Raw genomic sequence first — 16,580 nt, 5'->3', positions numbered from 1 at the left:
TTATTCCCACCTGTGACTTTGAGAAGTCATTTGGGCACCCCTTTAGAAAGCAACTTTAGGGTGGTCAAACATGCTGGAAGATACCACAAATGTTCTAGCCTGGGAACTCAGTAACGAAAGGTCCTAAACCAGAAGGACCATTATGGGAATCGAAGCCTTAACCAAGATGTACCTGTGCTCAGGTCACTGAATCTGTGATTTGTGTGATCAACATCAACAATGATTTGATCCTTTCCTATATCACTTGAAATGCTATAGCATTATCGTTTCAAAATGTACTTTGTGCTAATGGTAATGAAGTTAACTGTCAAGTTGTTTGTAAGTCTTTACTGGTTTTCAAATTGTCTTTTGTCCAACTTTTAAAAATTGTCTGATGTTAAGAAAAACAAAAAAAAGTTCTTTGCAAATATATTGGCCATTACATCATGAGGTTTATATTATTCCATGAGACTGCTGTGTGGAGAAGGACTGTGGGCTGTCACGTTGGCAGGGCGTTTGAAAACAGACCCTCCTCCACAGCTGCTGCCATTCTGTCTGCAGTGTATTTCTTGCCTGTCAGAAATGCAGCACCAGAGCATTTGCTGTTTGTCTCACCCATTTGTTCTGTATTTCTTTTTGTTTCGTTTCTTCCATTACCACAGAACAGCAAAAAAGGCTTAGTAGCCTGGCAGGTATGACATGAAAGGTCTGCTAGCACCCAACTGCTGCCTCTGCTGGAGCAAAGCTGCTGCTTTGTTAGCTTGTGGGTACCTTTAGCAAATACATTTCCCAGGAACTGCAAAAGAATTAGTATAAATATTTATCCTGGCTTAGTCCAGGTCACTTGGTGTTTATTTCAGTCTTTTCTCCAAATGCTACCTGTGTGGTCACATGTTAATATACCAAAACCCTAAATTACTCATCTGTCCCTCCTAAGTTGAAAGATTTACATGCACTTCAGTTGTTCAAGTTGACTTTTGGGGCTGCCTTTTGAGCCTTTAAGTTTATACCCTTGGAGCATATTCTCAAGTTTCTCTACAGTCATTAATCTCCTTTGTGGTGAGGGGAGAGGAAGAGAAATAAGTCGTAGTATTTGTGTGACTCCTAGAGCAGAAAAATGTGTGCCAGATGTTAAGAAATAGATGATAAAACTGTAGCGTGCAAGCAGGTAGTGGGTATGAGAGTCTCCCCTTGAAAGAAGAGCACATTACTTTCCTGGTTATCTTTCCCTCCCCACACCCCAGATAAAAGTAGCTCAGTCTACATTGGGCATTATAGGAGCAGTCCATTTTGCAACACTTACCCATATTATTATTCTGTCATTATGGCCATGGTTAGGTAAATGTAGATGTGGGAGAGAAGAGAATCAACGTGCCCAAGTCCTACAAGCTCTTGCTTTGCTGTATGGGCCCTGGAGTGGTGGAGCATGTCCCTGAGGACATCATTTGCCCAGGAAGCAGCTGCTGACCAGACCTCAAATCGATTTACCAGGTTCCTTCAGCTGCAGCACCAACCTGTCTCTCCTCTCTGCTGCCATGCCAGTGAGGTCACAGGCTGCATAACAGCTTACACTGGTTTTCTCTCACCTCCTTCCCTCCCCATATCAGAGGCCACTCAGCTGTGAGTTCAACACTTAAAAGACTGGACAGAGGGTTCCTGTTGGTTTTCCTTCTCACAAAGTGTTTCCCTTCATTACCAGGAATGTCTTTGTTTTCTGAACCAGACATAACCACAGAGTGGTTTGTTGCAGCCCAAATGATCCTCATTCTGGAGGAGTGAAAGATGTTGTGGCACATCTGGGTCTGACCTGCTCTCTGTGTGCCAAAACAACCACACAAAGCTGCTGGCTACCATCTCTCCCCCTGCTTTTATGTCCTGTTGGTCGTAGCAATAAAACTCTCTTGCTGTGTAACCCCATATATTGCTGCTGCTCTTACAGAAGGGTAGCTCAGGTGCCATGGAGTATGCCAACTGGTATAAACTGGTTATTGGACAATTAGGCACCATATTTGACTCTGATGTTTTAAGTTGCTCAAAGGCTGTTATATGCCTCCATAAACTCTATTGAAAATACTGAAGCTGCATTAAAGTCAGTGTGAAGTTCAGCTGTTACTCTTCGAGTTGTAGGGTATTGTAGGAAGTCTGCGGTGAAAGACGTCTAGTTCCTCCCTCTGTACAGATGCCTGTGCAGGAGGTATCTGCATTTGCAGTCCCAGATGAGCAGCAAAACTAGGTGAGCAGCAAAGCTTGCCTTCTTGATTGAGAACAGTGGGCCCAGGAAGGACTTAACCTGTCAGGGTGCACAGAGAGGGCTTGTCGTAATATAACTTGTGTCTCCAGAGTTTTCAGTCCAGCACCTTCAACTAATTCTAAGTGCAGTCTAGAAAACATTTGTTAAAACTTCCTCAAAATACATTTATCTGGCTAGTAGATTTCCCCTCTGATTATGCCATGCTAGATAGCTCCCAAACCTTCATGTTATGATATTAAATATGTGAATTCATGGTTGGGAGGTGGCTGGCACAGGCCAGATGGTGGGGTGTTTTTTCACTAAATCATCAAAATTGAGATTTTGCTTAGATCATAGCTGTAGCACTGGCAAATCAGATTGTGATACATTTACCCTGTTTTTTATGTCTGTATTAGGTGTTTTGAATGTTATCATCATAGTTTCAGATAGAGTCTACCTGGAAAACAGCCAACTGCTTTTCTAGTACAGGAAGATAGGGAATCAGAGAGAAATAATGTATATTTACCATTCCTGTTAGAGAAGTGATTTGTGACTTTCTCTGACTTTGAATTGTTTAGCCTGCAGAAAATCATGACTTTTCTAGACCAGAAGCTCAGGACTGCTAACATTACCAGTGACAATAATAATAGAGAGAAGCCATGAGGTTTCTTAAAGTTTGCATCCTCTTCACATCCTTATTCACATTCAAAAACCTGCTTCCTTTTGGTCTTCAAGATCATGTAAGAATGGTCTAGTTTCAGTTGCTTATTCCATGCTCTGTTTATAGTGGCTTAGTAAGGACTTTAGTAATGGAAATGGACCAAATACTTCCTACAAAATCGAGACCCTTGTACACTTGGGCATGAAAGGGCCAGAAGACAGAGCACATGCATTCACATGGAGGGGAAGTAGGATGAAAAGGCTGAACAAATATTTAATGGATGGTTTGCCCCATTTTGAACATTTCAAAATATTATTTAATGTTTTCTTAAAGAGGAGGAAGACTTACAGTTTGATGGTAATTTCAGACCAACCACTCAAACCGCAAATGCTTCTCATACTGAGTTTCACAGGACAGAATTGTGTTTGCCCAAGGTACCAACAGACCAATGCTTTCTTATGCATGAGCCTTTCCTCTGCTAACTGCCCCTTTCAGATTTCTGCACAATTTATGGCTTTGGGCAGTATGGTGATGTGCATGTGAATAAACATATTTGTCTGTCTTTCTCTTTTCAGTGCATGCAGTGATGTAAAAACTGTAAGATTCAGCAAAGTCTTGATGAGACAGACTGTAAAATCACAAATACATTCTCTCCAGAAAATCCACGTAGCAAAAGTCCTTGGCAGAGCCTAAGGGTTGATATACCACAGCTCTTAAGAGTATAGTGAAGCTTCAGAGCAACTTGAACTCCTTCATTTCCTTGGCCAGTGGTGGTGGTGGTGCTTTCTGGTACGTGTGGGTGTCAGTTGGGCAGTGTCACAGAATTACAGGTAGAAGCAGGGATGTTTGTCTGAATTAGTTGTTTCCTGTCCATCTTTATGAAGACTCCACATCTTTACACAGACTCACATGCAAGAGGAATCATACGTAGGCTTAAACAACAGTGGAATTTGTCATTTACATAGTCGCTTTTGTTCCCTCTGTTTAGGACACAGAGGTGAATCGGAAGTATTGTATGCTGTTTGTAATGAATAGAGTTGTCAGGCCATTGAGTGCAAGCTGTTAAGAAGCAGTGCCCCACCCATCATGTTGGATGCTCCATTAGACTAAAATCACCATCAGAAAAAAGATCTGGAGACTGTATCATTGAGGCTTTTCGGATGAAGAATGAGATTGCAGAGATACTCAGTCAAAAAGACACAAAAACTAACCCCCAAACAGACCCTGAAAACAAAATTTTCCATTACCTTACATGATAGCCGAGACTGTCAAATGATGTGTGACGGTTGCTACCTGAGAGATGCTAGCCTGCTTTTGCTGGCATCAATCATTTTTTTGGTCATTTTCCCTCAGTCTAGATGCTAACTGCAGCTAGCAGTGATGCAGTCTGTCTCATCAACTACTTGCTAGGATTTTTGCCTTGAAAGTGATGAAGTACAATGCTGGGATGAGATGAGAATCCCCCATTGTCATTTCCAGATTCAGTGCCAGACAGACTAGTTTCTGATAAAGTTGATTCAGCACTCATACGGGACAAGCCAGTTCAGGAGACAGTGCCAAGTGAGAAGAGAGGAATGGAAGAGAGGAGAAGCATTGTTGAGAAACCTCAGCATATGACTGACACCTCCATCGACGATATTGGCATTCCATTGAGGGTAAGACAACACCAAGCGTATGGTCGATGCACAAAACCTTGGCCAGATTCTGCCTACCTTAGGACTCGGGGAATTCGCTAAAGCTTCAGAGACTGCAGGGGTTTAAGGAAAGATAAAATTCTAATTGCAATGTATTTTATGGTGAACATTTCCATGTGCTATCAATGAGCTGTTTCAGCTGCCACATGGTGAAAGGCAATGCAAAAATTCATGTTGCTTTTCATCATTTGTGAGAGTTTTGTCTCATCTTAAAGGCAAAGATTTCTTGTATATGTGTTCACTTAGAGTTCAGAGGAAATTATCATGAATAGAATTACTAACCTTTCAACTATTCCAGAGTGATTTGAACACTTAAATGTTTCTACTGTCCTTTGAATACTTAGGACATTAGTACATATGACTAGGCAATGTCTACTTTTAGATGTTAAATCAGGTTAATATGCAAAACCTTCCACACAGTCCACAGTTCTGCACAGGATACAACCTAGTCCTGAGAAGCTTGTACATTATTAGTGACTTGAGTGAAGCCTGTAGCTTCATTACATATGAGATTATATCCATAATTGAAATCACTCATATTTCAGAACATTAATTTCATATAGCAAAGAGTAAACATTGTTCATTTCTGGAAGATTTGCAAGAACTTTGAAAGACTGGTAGAATTCATGGATGTAATTATTTATATGTATGGTTATTTTTCCAACAGAATACAGACAGATCAAAGGACTGGTACAAGACAATGTTCAAACAGATCCACAAGATAAACAGAGGTACTGTAAGACATGATTTTCATTTACTTTAAAATATTACCTTGATAATATTTTGTTACATTCATTGTACAGGATATTATGTAGAAGTGTTTTATATTAACTAGTGTTTGCCTTGCACCACAGAATTTGACCAGTGAATTTAAAATCTCTGAAGTCAAAGGTGAGAGAACAGTGAAGGCCAAAGGAAGGTCTGAGTTGTTCTGAAAAGTGAACTGCAGTGCCCTCATGAAAGCAAGGGTACTATCTGAGAAGAGAAAGCAGTTAATAATTCCGTACTTTGAGCAAAAACATCCCTGAATTCCAATTTTAGCAGCTGACACCCCCCCCCCACACTTTTAAAGGTCAGTAGGTTATCAATGAACCTTCTCAGGGCACAAGAGAGAACTTTTTATGCTATAAAGCTTTAGTACCTGTGTAACAAAGCTTAGTTTGAAGCTTGCTGAAACCAGTGGAAAGGTTTCTATTGCTCTTTGGTGAGTTTAGAATCCAAAGTCTCCTTTCATAAACCCTCAGATTTTCTCCTTTCAAAATCCAGAATTGTGGTGAGCACTTGCAAACTTTGTAGTGGTGCACTCTTGGGGGATCCTCTGCTTTGGGGCACATCTGTGCCTGGCTGCTGATAAATTCACGTTCTTTCTTCTCTGTGAGAAATGGCTGCAGTAACATTTGAAAACTGAGCCCTCTTGAACCACATTACATGCAGACAAATGCAATTCAGGACTGCGCTTTTATAATAAGACACAGAGCATGCAAAACTGAAGCTATATTTGCTGCTGCAGATGCTGTCATGATGAGCTTTATGCTGTGTTGTATTGGATGGAATGAGAAAGAATTGATCTATTTCTAATCCCAGTACTCATAATAGAGGTCCTTCAGCTCACCAAAGCCCATGCTTAGAAGGAGGAGAGTGGGTTCATTCCTCTTGGCTTCCAGGGTCTCTTGCAGGGCCCAGACATGCAAGGCAGGAATGAGCAGAGGCATCTAGGTTGTGTCATGATACAATGTCAGCACAAGAAGAGAGACTGTTTTCCAGTCAGCTTGTATGAATTCGTCTTGACCTTCTTCCCCTTTAAATCTGTCCTCTCTGTTCTGTTTTGAAAATCATGTTCCTCTCCTTAGACTCTCCTGAAGAAAACCCTTATTGCCCTACCTACACATTTCCTGAACTTCCTGAAATCCAGCAAAAAATTGAAGGTACCAGAAGTTTAGTCAGAGTATCTGTTGTCTTGTGCTTTGAGTTAACTGTAGATAACCATCCCTAATAGTAACTAGATCCAGGTCCTAGATTTCCCTTACCCATGTGTTACACTGGCTGGAAATTCAGTTATTCTCAGTATACCTTCTTGTGTGATGCAATAAATAACTTAATCTTTGCTAATCCATTAATCTTCTTTTAAAGTTTGATGCCATTTACTCTAGTATTATTAAAGTAGGCAATAAAATCATATGGTGATAGGAAATTGGGGAATGAAGCAGAATTTCCACTTCACTGTGGATAGTCTCAAAACCAACTGCTTTTCTCTGCTGCAGAAGACAATCCTTATTCTCCTACATACCAGTTTCCTGCGTCTACTCCTAGTCCTATCTCTGAAGGTAATAATAAAGGACCATATATATTTTTCTGCACAAATGCTGCCTTATCTATTTATTTTCTTCCTGGAGTTTTTTCTAGTTGCTGAGCATTGTGCTGCCTCATAATGATTTGCTGCACTCTAAGCATTGCCTGGACTGTTGATGCCTTTTTGGCTTTGCAGTGCTCCTCTGGCTTTGTAATTAGCAATTGACTAACGCTGCAGACTTGGGGTTTGCTTGGTTTTTTGTGCTTATCAGTTGTACTTAGCGATGTGTGTGCAGTGATTATTTAACATGTCTAGAATGCTGACTTACATGTAAAGATGTAGTTTAACTGAGATTTCTACCACTCCCCTTTTGGATCAATAATTTTGTTTAATTATTTACTTCTGGTTTTGAATATTAACACAGTATTCGGGCCAGATCAAAAATGCCACTGAAGTTCATTGGCAAAAAGACCACTTGCTTCAGTGGGTTTTGGATCAGTCCCTCAATGTAATCTTTTTAAATCAATATAACATAGGTTCAGGGCTGGCCTTAGGTACGCTTGGCATATCTAGGCAAGGACAGAGTCTGACGGTCTCATCAGCACAGCTTGCAGCTTCGAATAATACTGTCTTTACCTTATCCTCTTCACATGCTCAGCAGATTCCTTTAAGTTCATGTACAAAGCAGAATCCTTTGCAGTTGTGTTTCAGGGATGGTGAAATAACATCTGCTGCAGTGATAATCTGCAACTGTGTGCACAGGCACGAAAGCACTTCTATAGCAGAAACACTGGAATCCAATGCATACATTGGACATACAGATACTTCCTGATGGGGAAACTATTGTGGGTGACAGCTTTGTTGTCTTGGTGCTTTGGTGTCACTTTAGATCCTGCAATTTAGGAACTTGCCTACTTAGCCTGTGCCTCAAGCCAACCCTGGTGAGACTATTAATTAACCGTTTCATTTAATGTTTATATTAAATGACTGGTGGATGCTGTTATAAGAAGAAAGCATAAACTACAGGTTCTAGCTGAGATGCTCCAAGAAGACTAGAAGATGTAAGTGACCTTAACTGTTAAAATGAACGTGGACTAGTGTTAATACAGGTATCTAAGCTACTTGCTTATTTCTCAGTGAAACCTGTAGGTGAAGAGTCCTGTCAGGCAGATCATAAGTGCAGGGTAAATTATTTTCAATTGGCAGAATTGTATGTAGGTATGAATGGGACAGAAAAAAAAAGTCTCAGTAACTGATTGATAAAGGAGTTTTACAGAGATTTAATTTTCTTTTAATGAAGTTTGAAAATCCATTTTGCTCATCTGAAGTAATGAGGTTTGCAGATCCAGTAACAATAATGTATTGAGAGTCTAGTTACCCATAAATACCCCTTATGCACTTACAAATATGCATATGAAAGTAATTTGCTGGTTTAGGTAACTGAAATTTTATTGCACCAAACACTTGCTTTTTATTCTCAATATGTTGGGAAATGTTTCCCTAATGCCTGGGATTCTTTCCTTGATAAAGAATCCTGAATATCTGATGATATAGATGGGTCAGAGTGCATGTTTCACGTTTAGAAAACATTTCAAATCTGTATATTCAAAGTATTTTACAGAGATGGAATGAAGCCTCGATTTTCTACAATATCAAGATTTGGGTGGGCTGCCTTTTAAAATACCTTTAGACTCTCTAGGAATGTATAGGCCTGTAGATTCTCTGGGAGCTGCAGAAGAGCAACCTCTTCTCTGTAAAGGAATCAGTTTTCAATATTACAACTGGTGTTACTCTGCTCTGTTAGGGGGGGGCCCACAGACAGAATGCAGGTCTGAGCCAATAGATATTTTAGTGCTCATCTCTGATTTACCCTTTAGTCTTTATCAAGACACTTCAGATTTCTGTGTTTCAGTATTTCTTGCTGCAAAAAGGGAAGAAATATAGAGACTCTTCTTCGTAAGATACTCAGAAACAAAGCATACCTCTTGTATTATTGTCAATATTGATATATTAACACTTGGGAAATAGTGCTTGTCAGAAGTGATTTTTTTTAATGTGTGATTTACCTCTGAATGATGAGTTGTAATGGATATTGATATTTCTCATCAAATAAGGTAATAAATTTTTCATTCGTCACTAGAACTAAATAAGTCTTCGAGAAGTGAATGGCTGTGTAGATAATTTTAGACATTTGTTCATCTGTATTTATAGAGGCACAGAGTTTTGCTATTTACCAAGTATTCTGAATAAAACCAATATTTGGATAGGAATACCAGTTAATTTTGTCACAGTTCTGTGTAATAACATTAAGTTACTAGCTTTCTGATATTTAGATATAAATTGTGAGAATTGGCATGAAAATTGATTTTTGCTCTTTTATAACCTGAAAGTTTGTATAATCACACCAGGGTAAATAACCTTCTAATTTATTCAGAAGAACTCTGCAGAAGGGCTAAAAGTTAAGGCTTCTTTGAGCCTTACTGAAAGGCTTGATTAAGGCTTGCATGCAATTTCATGTCAGCTGTGTTAGCCAGATTGTTTTTTCCAGCAGATGAGATTGGCTGTAGCAACTGATTGATGTCCTTCTTGAGACAAGATCTGGAAATTGTTTCAGTCTCTTTGATGACACATCAGTAAATTATTCACATAACTTTTTTTTTTTATTATGTTCTTCCTTAGTTTATTCTAGCTTCATCTGTACTTTTAAAATGATTTTATTTTATTTTTGGTCTTTTTATCTCTGTCACTTCTAGTGGTTTTCTCTCAGAGGTATTAGTAATTCCTTTGTTCACAGTTCTCTTTGCAGTCACTACGTTTTGCCTTGGAAGTGCTGTAGAGGTCTCATACACATTTGTGCAAGTTTGAATTCTTATCAGCAAAGAATGGGGATGGGCCTATAGGTCCAGTTTCCAGGTCCAATCCCAACTGCTGCCGCTACCACCTGAAATTCATTTAGGATGTATTCCAAAGATTGGTGAGGATGGTGAAAAGATACCACTAGGTTTTTGATCAACTCAAAGTCTCTCTGTAGAAAGACCTGTAGAGTGGCGTGAGTGGTAAGGTTGCCATGCTTCCACCTTCTCTTTTTGGGCACATCTACCTCATGCACTGCAGTACCACATTTTCTTTTAATAAGGCAGTATGTGGTTCCAGGGCCCAAGGCACCAGGTTGTGTCCTGGGAGTGACATTGCTGTGTTCATGCCCTGTAACACTTTGACTGTCAAAGAGACAGGTTTGTTCAGCTTGTGGGGGTCAGACCACACCCCTCAGAAACACTGATGTTATTGCTGGCTCTTTTAAAGCTACTGAATATCTATATTACAGTCTATAGACATGCCTTTTCTATTTAAGAAAGAAGTTTTTCAGAACAAGGATGGTCTCTTGGTGGAAGTATACAAGTGTCTCATGGCAGGATGTTATCTGCACTTAAAAGAGAAGCTGAGTTAATGAACATATTTTAACTTGCTGTGCAAGTTTATACAAGGAAGATGTTGCAGTGATTACCGTATGTAATTGAGAGGAGGACTCCTCAGCAATGTTACTGTGTTTAACAACTAATGAATTATTTTAGGCATATGCTACAGCTTTTAGATCCTCTAGTTATCTTTCAGCTTTTGATAAAATGGATCTAATAACCCTTTCTGTAGAGGAGTTTTGTGATAAAAGGTGATGCTTTTCTAAAGAGCTTTGAGAGAAAGGTATTTGTGTAAGTAGTACATTAATAGTTATATTTAATCTATGAATTATATTTAAATGCTATTTAAACCTCATTGAGGTTTTCCTTTTTAGGGTCCTCTCCCTGTGGTAAGTGTTTGGCATATTACTCAAGTTATGGCCAGTGTATCAGTAGAAGGAATGTAAAGGGTCACTGGTCTTTCTTCTTTGGAGCTTTTTCAGCTCACTTGCAAAATGCTTTTGTCTTTCAGATGAAGACTCTGATTCATACTCTCCTCGTTATTCCTATTCTGAGGACAGTAAGTAATTCACATTTCTTGTTTAATCTGTCAGAATTAATCTGTCAGAACAGAAAGGGCACATAAAGCATGTATTTATTTGCCTCCTATCCATTTGACCAATATTCCTATATTTGACTTACCCTCCAGGCAGAACTCAGCCTTCGGTTCCCCGCTCCAAGAGTGAGATGGACAATATTGATTCAGAGAAGGTTGTTAAGAGGTCTGCCACTTTGCCACTGCCAAACCGTAGTTCATCGCTGAAATCAAGCCCAGAAAGGTGACCAGAACTATAATATATTTGGATCAGTCTCTGAAAGCTGTGAATGGGAAGGGAACAAAGGTGGAAGCTTCAGGTCTGCAGCTCCAGTTAAACCTTTTTTGGGAAGTGGAGATGTAGTTTTGCCTCTTGTTCTACTAGGCAGTGGTGAACTTCTTCACTGCAACAGCCCAATGTCTGTCTTTTTTTACCAGGCATCACACAGTCTGTTGCGTAGATTCCTAGCTGAGGTGGGGAGTGTTTCCCTGGGTGTCATGCTTATACAGTGCCTACCAGAGAGGCACAGTGGAAACTCTTGGATCCGTGTGACACTGTACTGGCACTTTAAAGCAAGTAGCAGTAATTGTGGAGAAGCAAAATCTATATTTATGAAGAGCCTTGGTAAATGTTTTGTACCATCTTCAATCTCTGAGGAGTCCCATCCATATGAACTTTATTGGAAGTAGTTGCTAGTTAGTGGTGTTCTTTCTGTTCTTTCAAGATGACTTCCTCCTTGGCTTTTTGCTTGATAATTACCATGTACTTACTCTTTGTAATAGTAATTGAATGTGCTTACCAAATGAAGGGAAGGCAGAATGAGCAATGAATACTTTATGTTCTCCTGAATTCTCCCAGCTCTTGAAATGTTCCTCCCTCCCGCACCAATTTCCATATGCTCTTTACGATTTTCACTTGCTGACTCAAATGAGCAATAATTTGAACCATAATTTGAAATTACTAATTCAGAGAGCACCTCAGGCCACTGGGTCAGGAGACAGAGTTTGCTGACAGTTAAGGCTTCGTATTATATATTGACAAAACTGAATTTCACCAGGGAGAAGTTTCTCTGGGATTGGGATCTTAAGCAATCAAGTTTCTTCTAGACAGCAAAGATAAACCTTGTTGAAATTTGTACACTGTTTGTAGGCCAGTTATTTTAACCATCATTTTGTCTTACTAATAAAGTAAAAAACCCAAACAAACAAACAATAAATCCCCAAACTTTAAATTGAAAAAGAAAAGAAAATTGGTTATGTTTATCTCTTCTAAGACAGTGGAGAGAGGTTGACCAACTCAGTGGGTTATTCCTCCAGGTCAGTGGAGTAATTGAGAGAAAACCTGGAAGGAAATCTGGAGCAGCCGTTTTGGTTAGATGCCTCACTTTTTCCATGGTGAATGCTAAGTGAGATGAATCCACATACAGCATTTCTTGTTAAAGGGAACATATCAAGAGCAATATCAGAATTATTTTGCCATCTTAAATGGCCTGATTTCTAGGCTTTTGGGGGGAGACATTGGTTATTCTATGTGAGATGTTTGAATATATTACTTTTCAGGGGAGCTGGACACTTGCACTGAACTGTGCCAGTGTACACACTGCACAAAATTATAGTGGTATGGATAGTCAATGGACTGTTCTTAGTCATATTTAGATATACCAGTCTGAGATAATTCCTTCACATCTCTATAAGAGACTCTTTCCTGGACCCCAGAGTGCCCCCAGAATTTAGAGCAGTAGTAATCAATGATCACAGAATGGTAGGGGTTGGAAGGGACCTCAGGAAATCTCCAACCCCTCTGCTAAAGTAGGTTCACCTAGAGCAGGTTGCACAGGAATGCATCCAGGTAGGTTTTGAATCTCTCCAAATGTTGTAATGTGGTGGGCTGAAATTTCCCTCCCACATTAACACCCCCAGACTAGCTCAGTTTCGGAAGTGAATGTAGCTGTATTTACAAGCAAAACTACAGTCTACAATGGAATGCAATGAATATATACAAAATATACAGTATTTACAATATTTACAGGTATGTACAATTAACAGAAACAACACAAAACCCTCCTGGCCAAAGCCAGGAAAGCTGCCCTCCCTGCCTCCCCCTTCCCTGCCTTCCCCAGGCCCCCCTGGCAAAAGGAAGAAAGACAAGAAGCAGAGTGGTTGTTAGAACTTAGCTTTCAAGGTCAGTATGTGGGTGTGTGTTATCTCTGAAAGCAAAGCCAGAAGAAAAATGCTAGACTGCCCAGCAGAAAAACACCAGACAGACTGAACAGACAGACTGAACTTTGTTTTGAGTACTGAATCTTAAACATTTCTCTCTCTCCAGTGGAAGTGTTTAGAATAATCATTATTTTTCTATCTTGCATCCAATTGTGATTTATTTACATTCTTTTACTTTTCTGCTCGAACGATGTGAAAAGAAGTTAAGGGCATAGCCTTAAAACCACCACACCAGAGAAGGAGACTGCAACTTCTCTGGGCAGCCAGCCAGTTCCAGTGCTCTGTCACCCTCAAAGTAAAGACGCTTTTCCTCGTGTTCAGGTGGAACTTTCTGTGTTCCAGTTTGTGCCTGTTGCCCCTCGTCCTGTCACTGGGCACTACTGAAAAGAGTCTGGCCCCATCTTCTTAACAATGCTTATCTGTAGTGGGTGTCAAGTTCCCCTCTTACCCTTCTCTTCTCCAGCCTGAACAGCCCCAAATCTCTCGTTCTTTCTTTGTAAGAGAAATTCTCCAGTGCCTTAATCAACTTCATAGCCCTCCATTGGACTCTATTCAGCAATTCCTGTCTCTCTGGAACTGGGAAGCCCAGAACTGGACACAGTACTTCAGATATGGCCTCACTTGGGCAGAGTAGAGTGCAGTGATATGGCTGAAATAAGAAAGCTTAGCAAAAGAGATTTAATCTGGGTTCTTCTCAGAGTTTGGACACATTCATATTTGTGACCTTAGTTGAAACCCATCACTAAGCTATTTCCGATCAGGAAAGATATGGAAGTCTTGAAGCTTATTGAAAGTACATGAAAGAAACCTCCTCTGCTCCAATTGTTTCAGTAACTGAACTATATCAAACTCTGCTTTCTATAAATAAACAAATATACACCCAGAGCCCTATCTGAACTGTTCCTCTTGCAGCAAGCTCCTTTCCTAGATTAAAAAAAAAGCACCACAATTATCAGGGAAAGACATGTGTCAAAAGGAAGTGCTTGTCTCCACAAACCGCAATAGGTTGTGTCAACTGATCTTTCTTTCCTCAGGACTGACTGGGAACCTCCAGACAAGAAGGTGGACACCAGAAAATACCGTGCAGAGCCCAGGAGCATTTACGACTATCAGCCAGGAAAGTCCTCTGTTCTAAACAATGAAAAAATGGTAATGTGTTTTTTTTTATTATTGTTATTATTCTAGGGGTTTTTTTATCCTATACCCACAAAGTGCGATTGTAAAATACTCTCCAAGGGCTTGTCCAGTTCTGTTTGGATATGATTCCTTAGACTTAAACTGCAGTGCTCGTGTGATATATTTCCTCTGTATTTTGTTTTCAAAACCATTTTACATAACTTCCTAACATTTTTGTTCTCTATAAAGCAAGATACAAGAGGATTGAGAGGTTTCTTTCGTTTTGGACATGTTGTTTTCTGTGTTAAGTATGGATCACTAACCCTAGTTTTTAATCCTTGTTTGACATTGTGACCTGTTCAGCCACTGTTCAACCAGCTATAATTTTTCTAGGGCTCAGCATTAGTTGATACTGGAGGATTGAAGGTATTGTGCAACCAGCAGGCTGGTTCAGTTTCTGTGTTCCTCTGATGCTTTAAACACTGACTAAGTCATTTTTAGAGCGCCTGTAATGGGCCTCAGGGGATGCCTCTGAGGTGCGTTAGGACATAGCCATCTCCCCTGGACTGCTTTCTTACTCAGATGGATCTCACCACTTCTGTGTTAGAGGCAGCAGAACTGAATGTGAGCTTGGCTCAACAGCTACACCGGTGTGTAACTTGAAGTTATTAAGTGAGCTGTTGCCGATTCTGTTTTGAATTAGTAAGTAGTGCTGTGAATTGTGACAGCTAGGGGAAATAAAAAAGTCTCATTCTGCAAGCTTGGCTGAGAACATTTGGCAAGGGGTGGGACAGAAAGGTAGTGCTAACTTCATCAGCTAGTCCTGCATAAATCACCACAGCTCACTTAAAGTGTCCTTCAGTGGTACAAGTGTAGCACTGTAGGTGCTTGAAAATACTGAATGAGGTTACTGGTGAATAGCCAGGCTGGTACATAAAGATATATTTTTCTATATAGGCATTAATTTAAAGGATTCAATTAGAAGCACCAGTTGCATTTGAGATTCCAAATCTAAAATTGACTTCATGCGCTGACAGCTCAGGCGTTGATCCATGCATGGAATACATAAAGAGATGCTCCTGAAAAACCTGTCAAGGATGTTACAAAAGAGTGAGCAGCAATTTAAGTCAATAGAAAGAAGAATTAAGTCTGATTTGGGACCTGATGTTTTTCCTTAGTGTTTTGGTGTATTTTTTTTCCTTCCAAGTGGAATAAAAGTCCATTGCTTTCTGAAGATCCTGCAACCAACTTTTCACACCTGTGGTCCTTTGTTGACTTCAACAAAGTTCCTCTTGATAGGAGCATGACCCTATTGCCTATTGAAATGGGAGATGGATAACTCTTGATTCATTGTACTGGGTGTTGGCTCAGCCCATTAGAGAAGTGGCAGTGAGGAGTGGTTTGAACATGTTATGACAACTCTATTCCTGCAATCCATCCTGGAGCAAGACTTCTGCTGACTTAAGTGACAATTTTGTCTCACAGTATAAAAGATTGAAGAGATAAAAGCCAAGATTGAACCTTGTGGCAAAAGGCCTGGTTTATATGTGTACTTAAGTCTTTCTGAAGGGTCAGTCATTACCAGTGTCACTGTTTGCATGTTCAGACTTTATCAGGTACTCAACTGAGCCATTGAATCAAAGTCTGAAAGCAAGAAGGAGGACCATCTTCAGCATAATTGAGTAAAATTGTACAGAGCTCATGAAAGACAAAAAGAATGTGATAGCTGTGTTACTTTCAATGTAATTTTTTAGCTTTAATTTCAAGCCATAGATCACAGAAGCAAGAAGGTCTTGAAGACAAGAGTAATACAGTGTTAGTGACTAGATCTTTCAAGGAGACTGCAGGAAACTTGTGGACATCAGTGGACTTTTTTAACGTAAAGGCAGTTATACAACAAAATGAGTACTTTTAGTTGGAGTGGAATAAAGAAAAAAATGGAGGCATTGTTTCTATTGGGCCTTTAAGAAATAGCCAAACCTTTTTCTAGACCATCAGAGATCAAGCATGATAAAACTATTTCTTTCAGATTGAAGTATCAGTCCTGAGCTCTCATTCTAGAGTTTGTTTTTTTGTCATGCCTAGGGGCTGTGGCAGAGTCTGGAACATCTTGCAAAGCCCAGCACTGTTGGGAACTACCAGTGCCTCAGTAATTCCATCACTGGACAATTTGCAGCAGGACACTTTGTGTTGGCTCTCTGTGCGTGTGTGGGGCTCACTGCTTGTTGTGATGGAGCACTTGGGATCACACTGTCATATCAGACATAATGTATTTACATTGTTAATGCACTGAGATCCACTATTTCTAAGACTAGGTACACTGAAATGTGAGAGGTAGCCAGGTGTCTTTTAGGCAGTGGCACCTGATAACTCTTAGCAATCGACTTTATTCTCTTACCT

At 39.9% G+C, this 16,580-nt stretch overlaps 1 protein-coding gene across 1 annotated transcript in view; it reads left to right on the top strand.

Moving 5' to 3' along the window:
• Window positions 1–16,580, top strand: part of SORBS1 (sorbin and SH3 domain containing 1) — a 69,869-nt gene that overhangs the window by 19,558 nt on the left and 33,731 nt on the right. Inside the window, exons 7-12 of the mRNA XM_054382222.1 lie at window positions 642–671; window positions 4,350–4,525; window positions 5,232–5,295; window positions 10,782–10,833; window positions 10,963–11,088; window positions 14,099–14,213. Coding sequence (XP_054238197.1) covers window positions 642–671; window positions 4,350–4,525; window positions 5,232–5,295; window positions 10,782–10,833; window positions 10,963–11,088; window positions 14,099–14,213 — 563 coding nt within the window. The remainder of the gene's footprint in view (window positions 1–641; window positions 672–4,349; window positions 4,526–5,231; window positions 5,296–10,781; window positions 10,834–10,962; window positions 11,089–14,098; window positions 14,214–16,580) is intronic.

The sequence above is a fragment of the Indicator indicator genome, chromosome 7, assembly GCF_027791375.1.
Source record: "Indicator indicator isolate 239-I01 chromosome 7, UM_Iind_1.1, whole genome shotgun sequence".
NCBI lineage: Eukaryota > Metazoa > Chordata > Aves > Piciformes > Indicatoridae > Indicator > Indicator indicator.
This window is presented reverse-complemented; position numbering and strand designations above follow the sequence as displayed.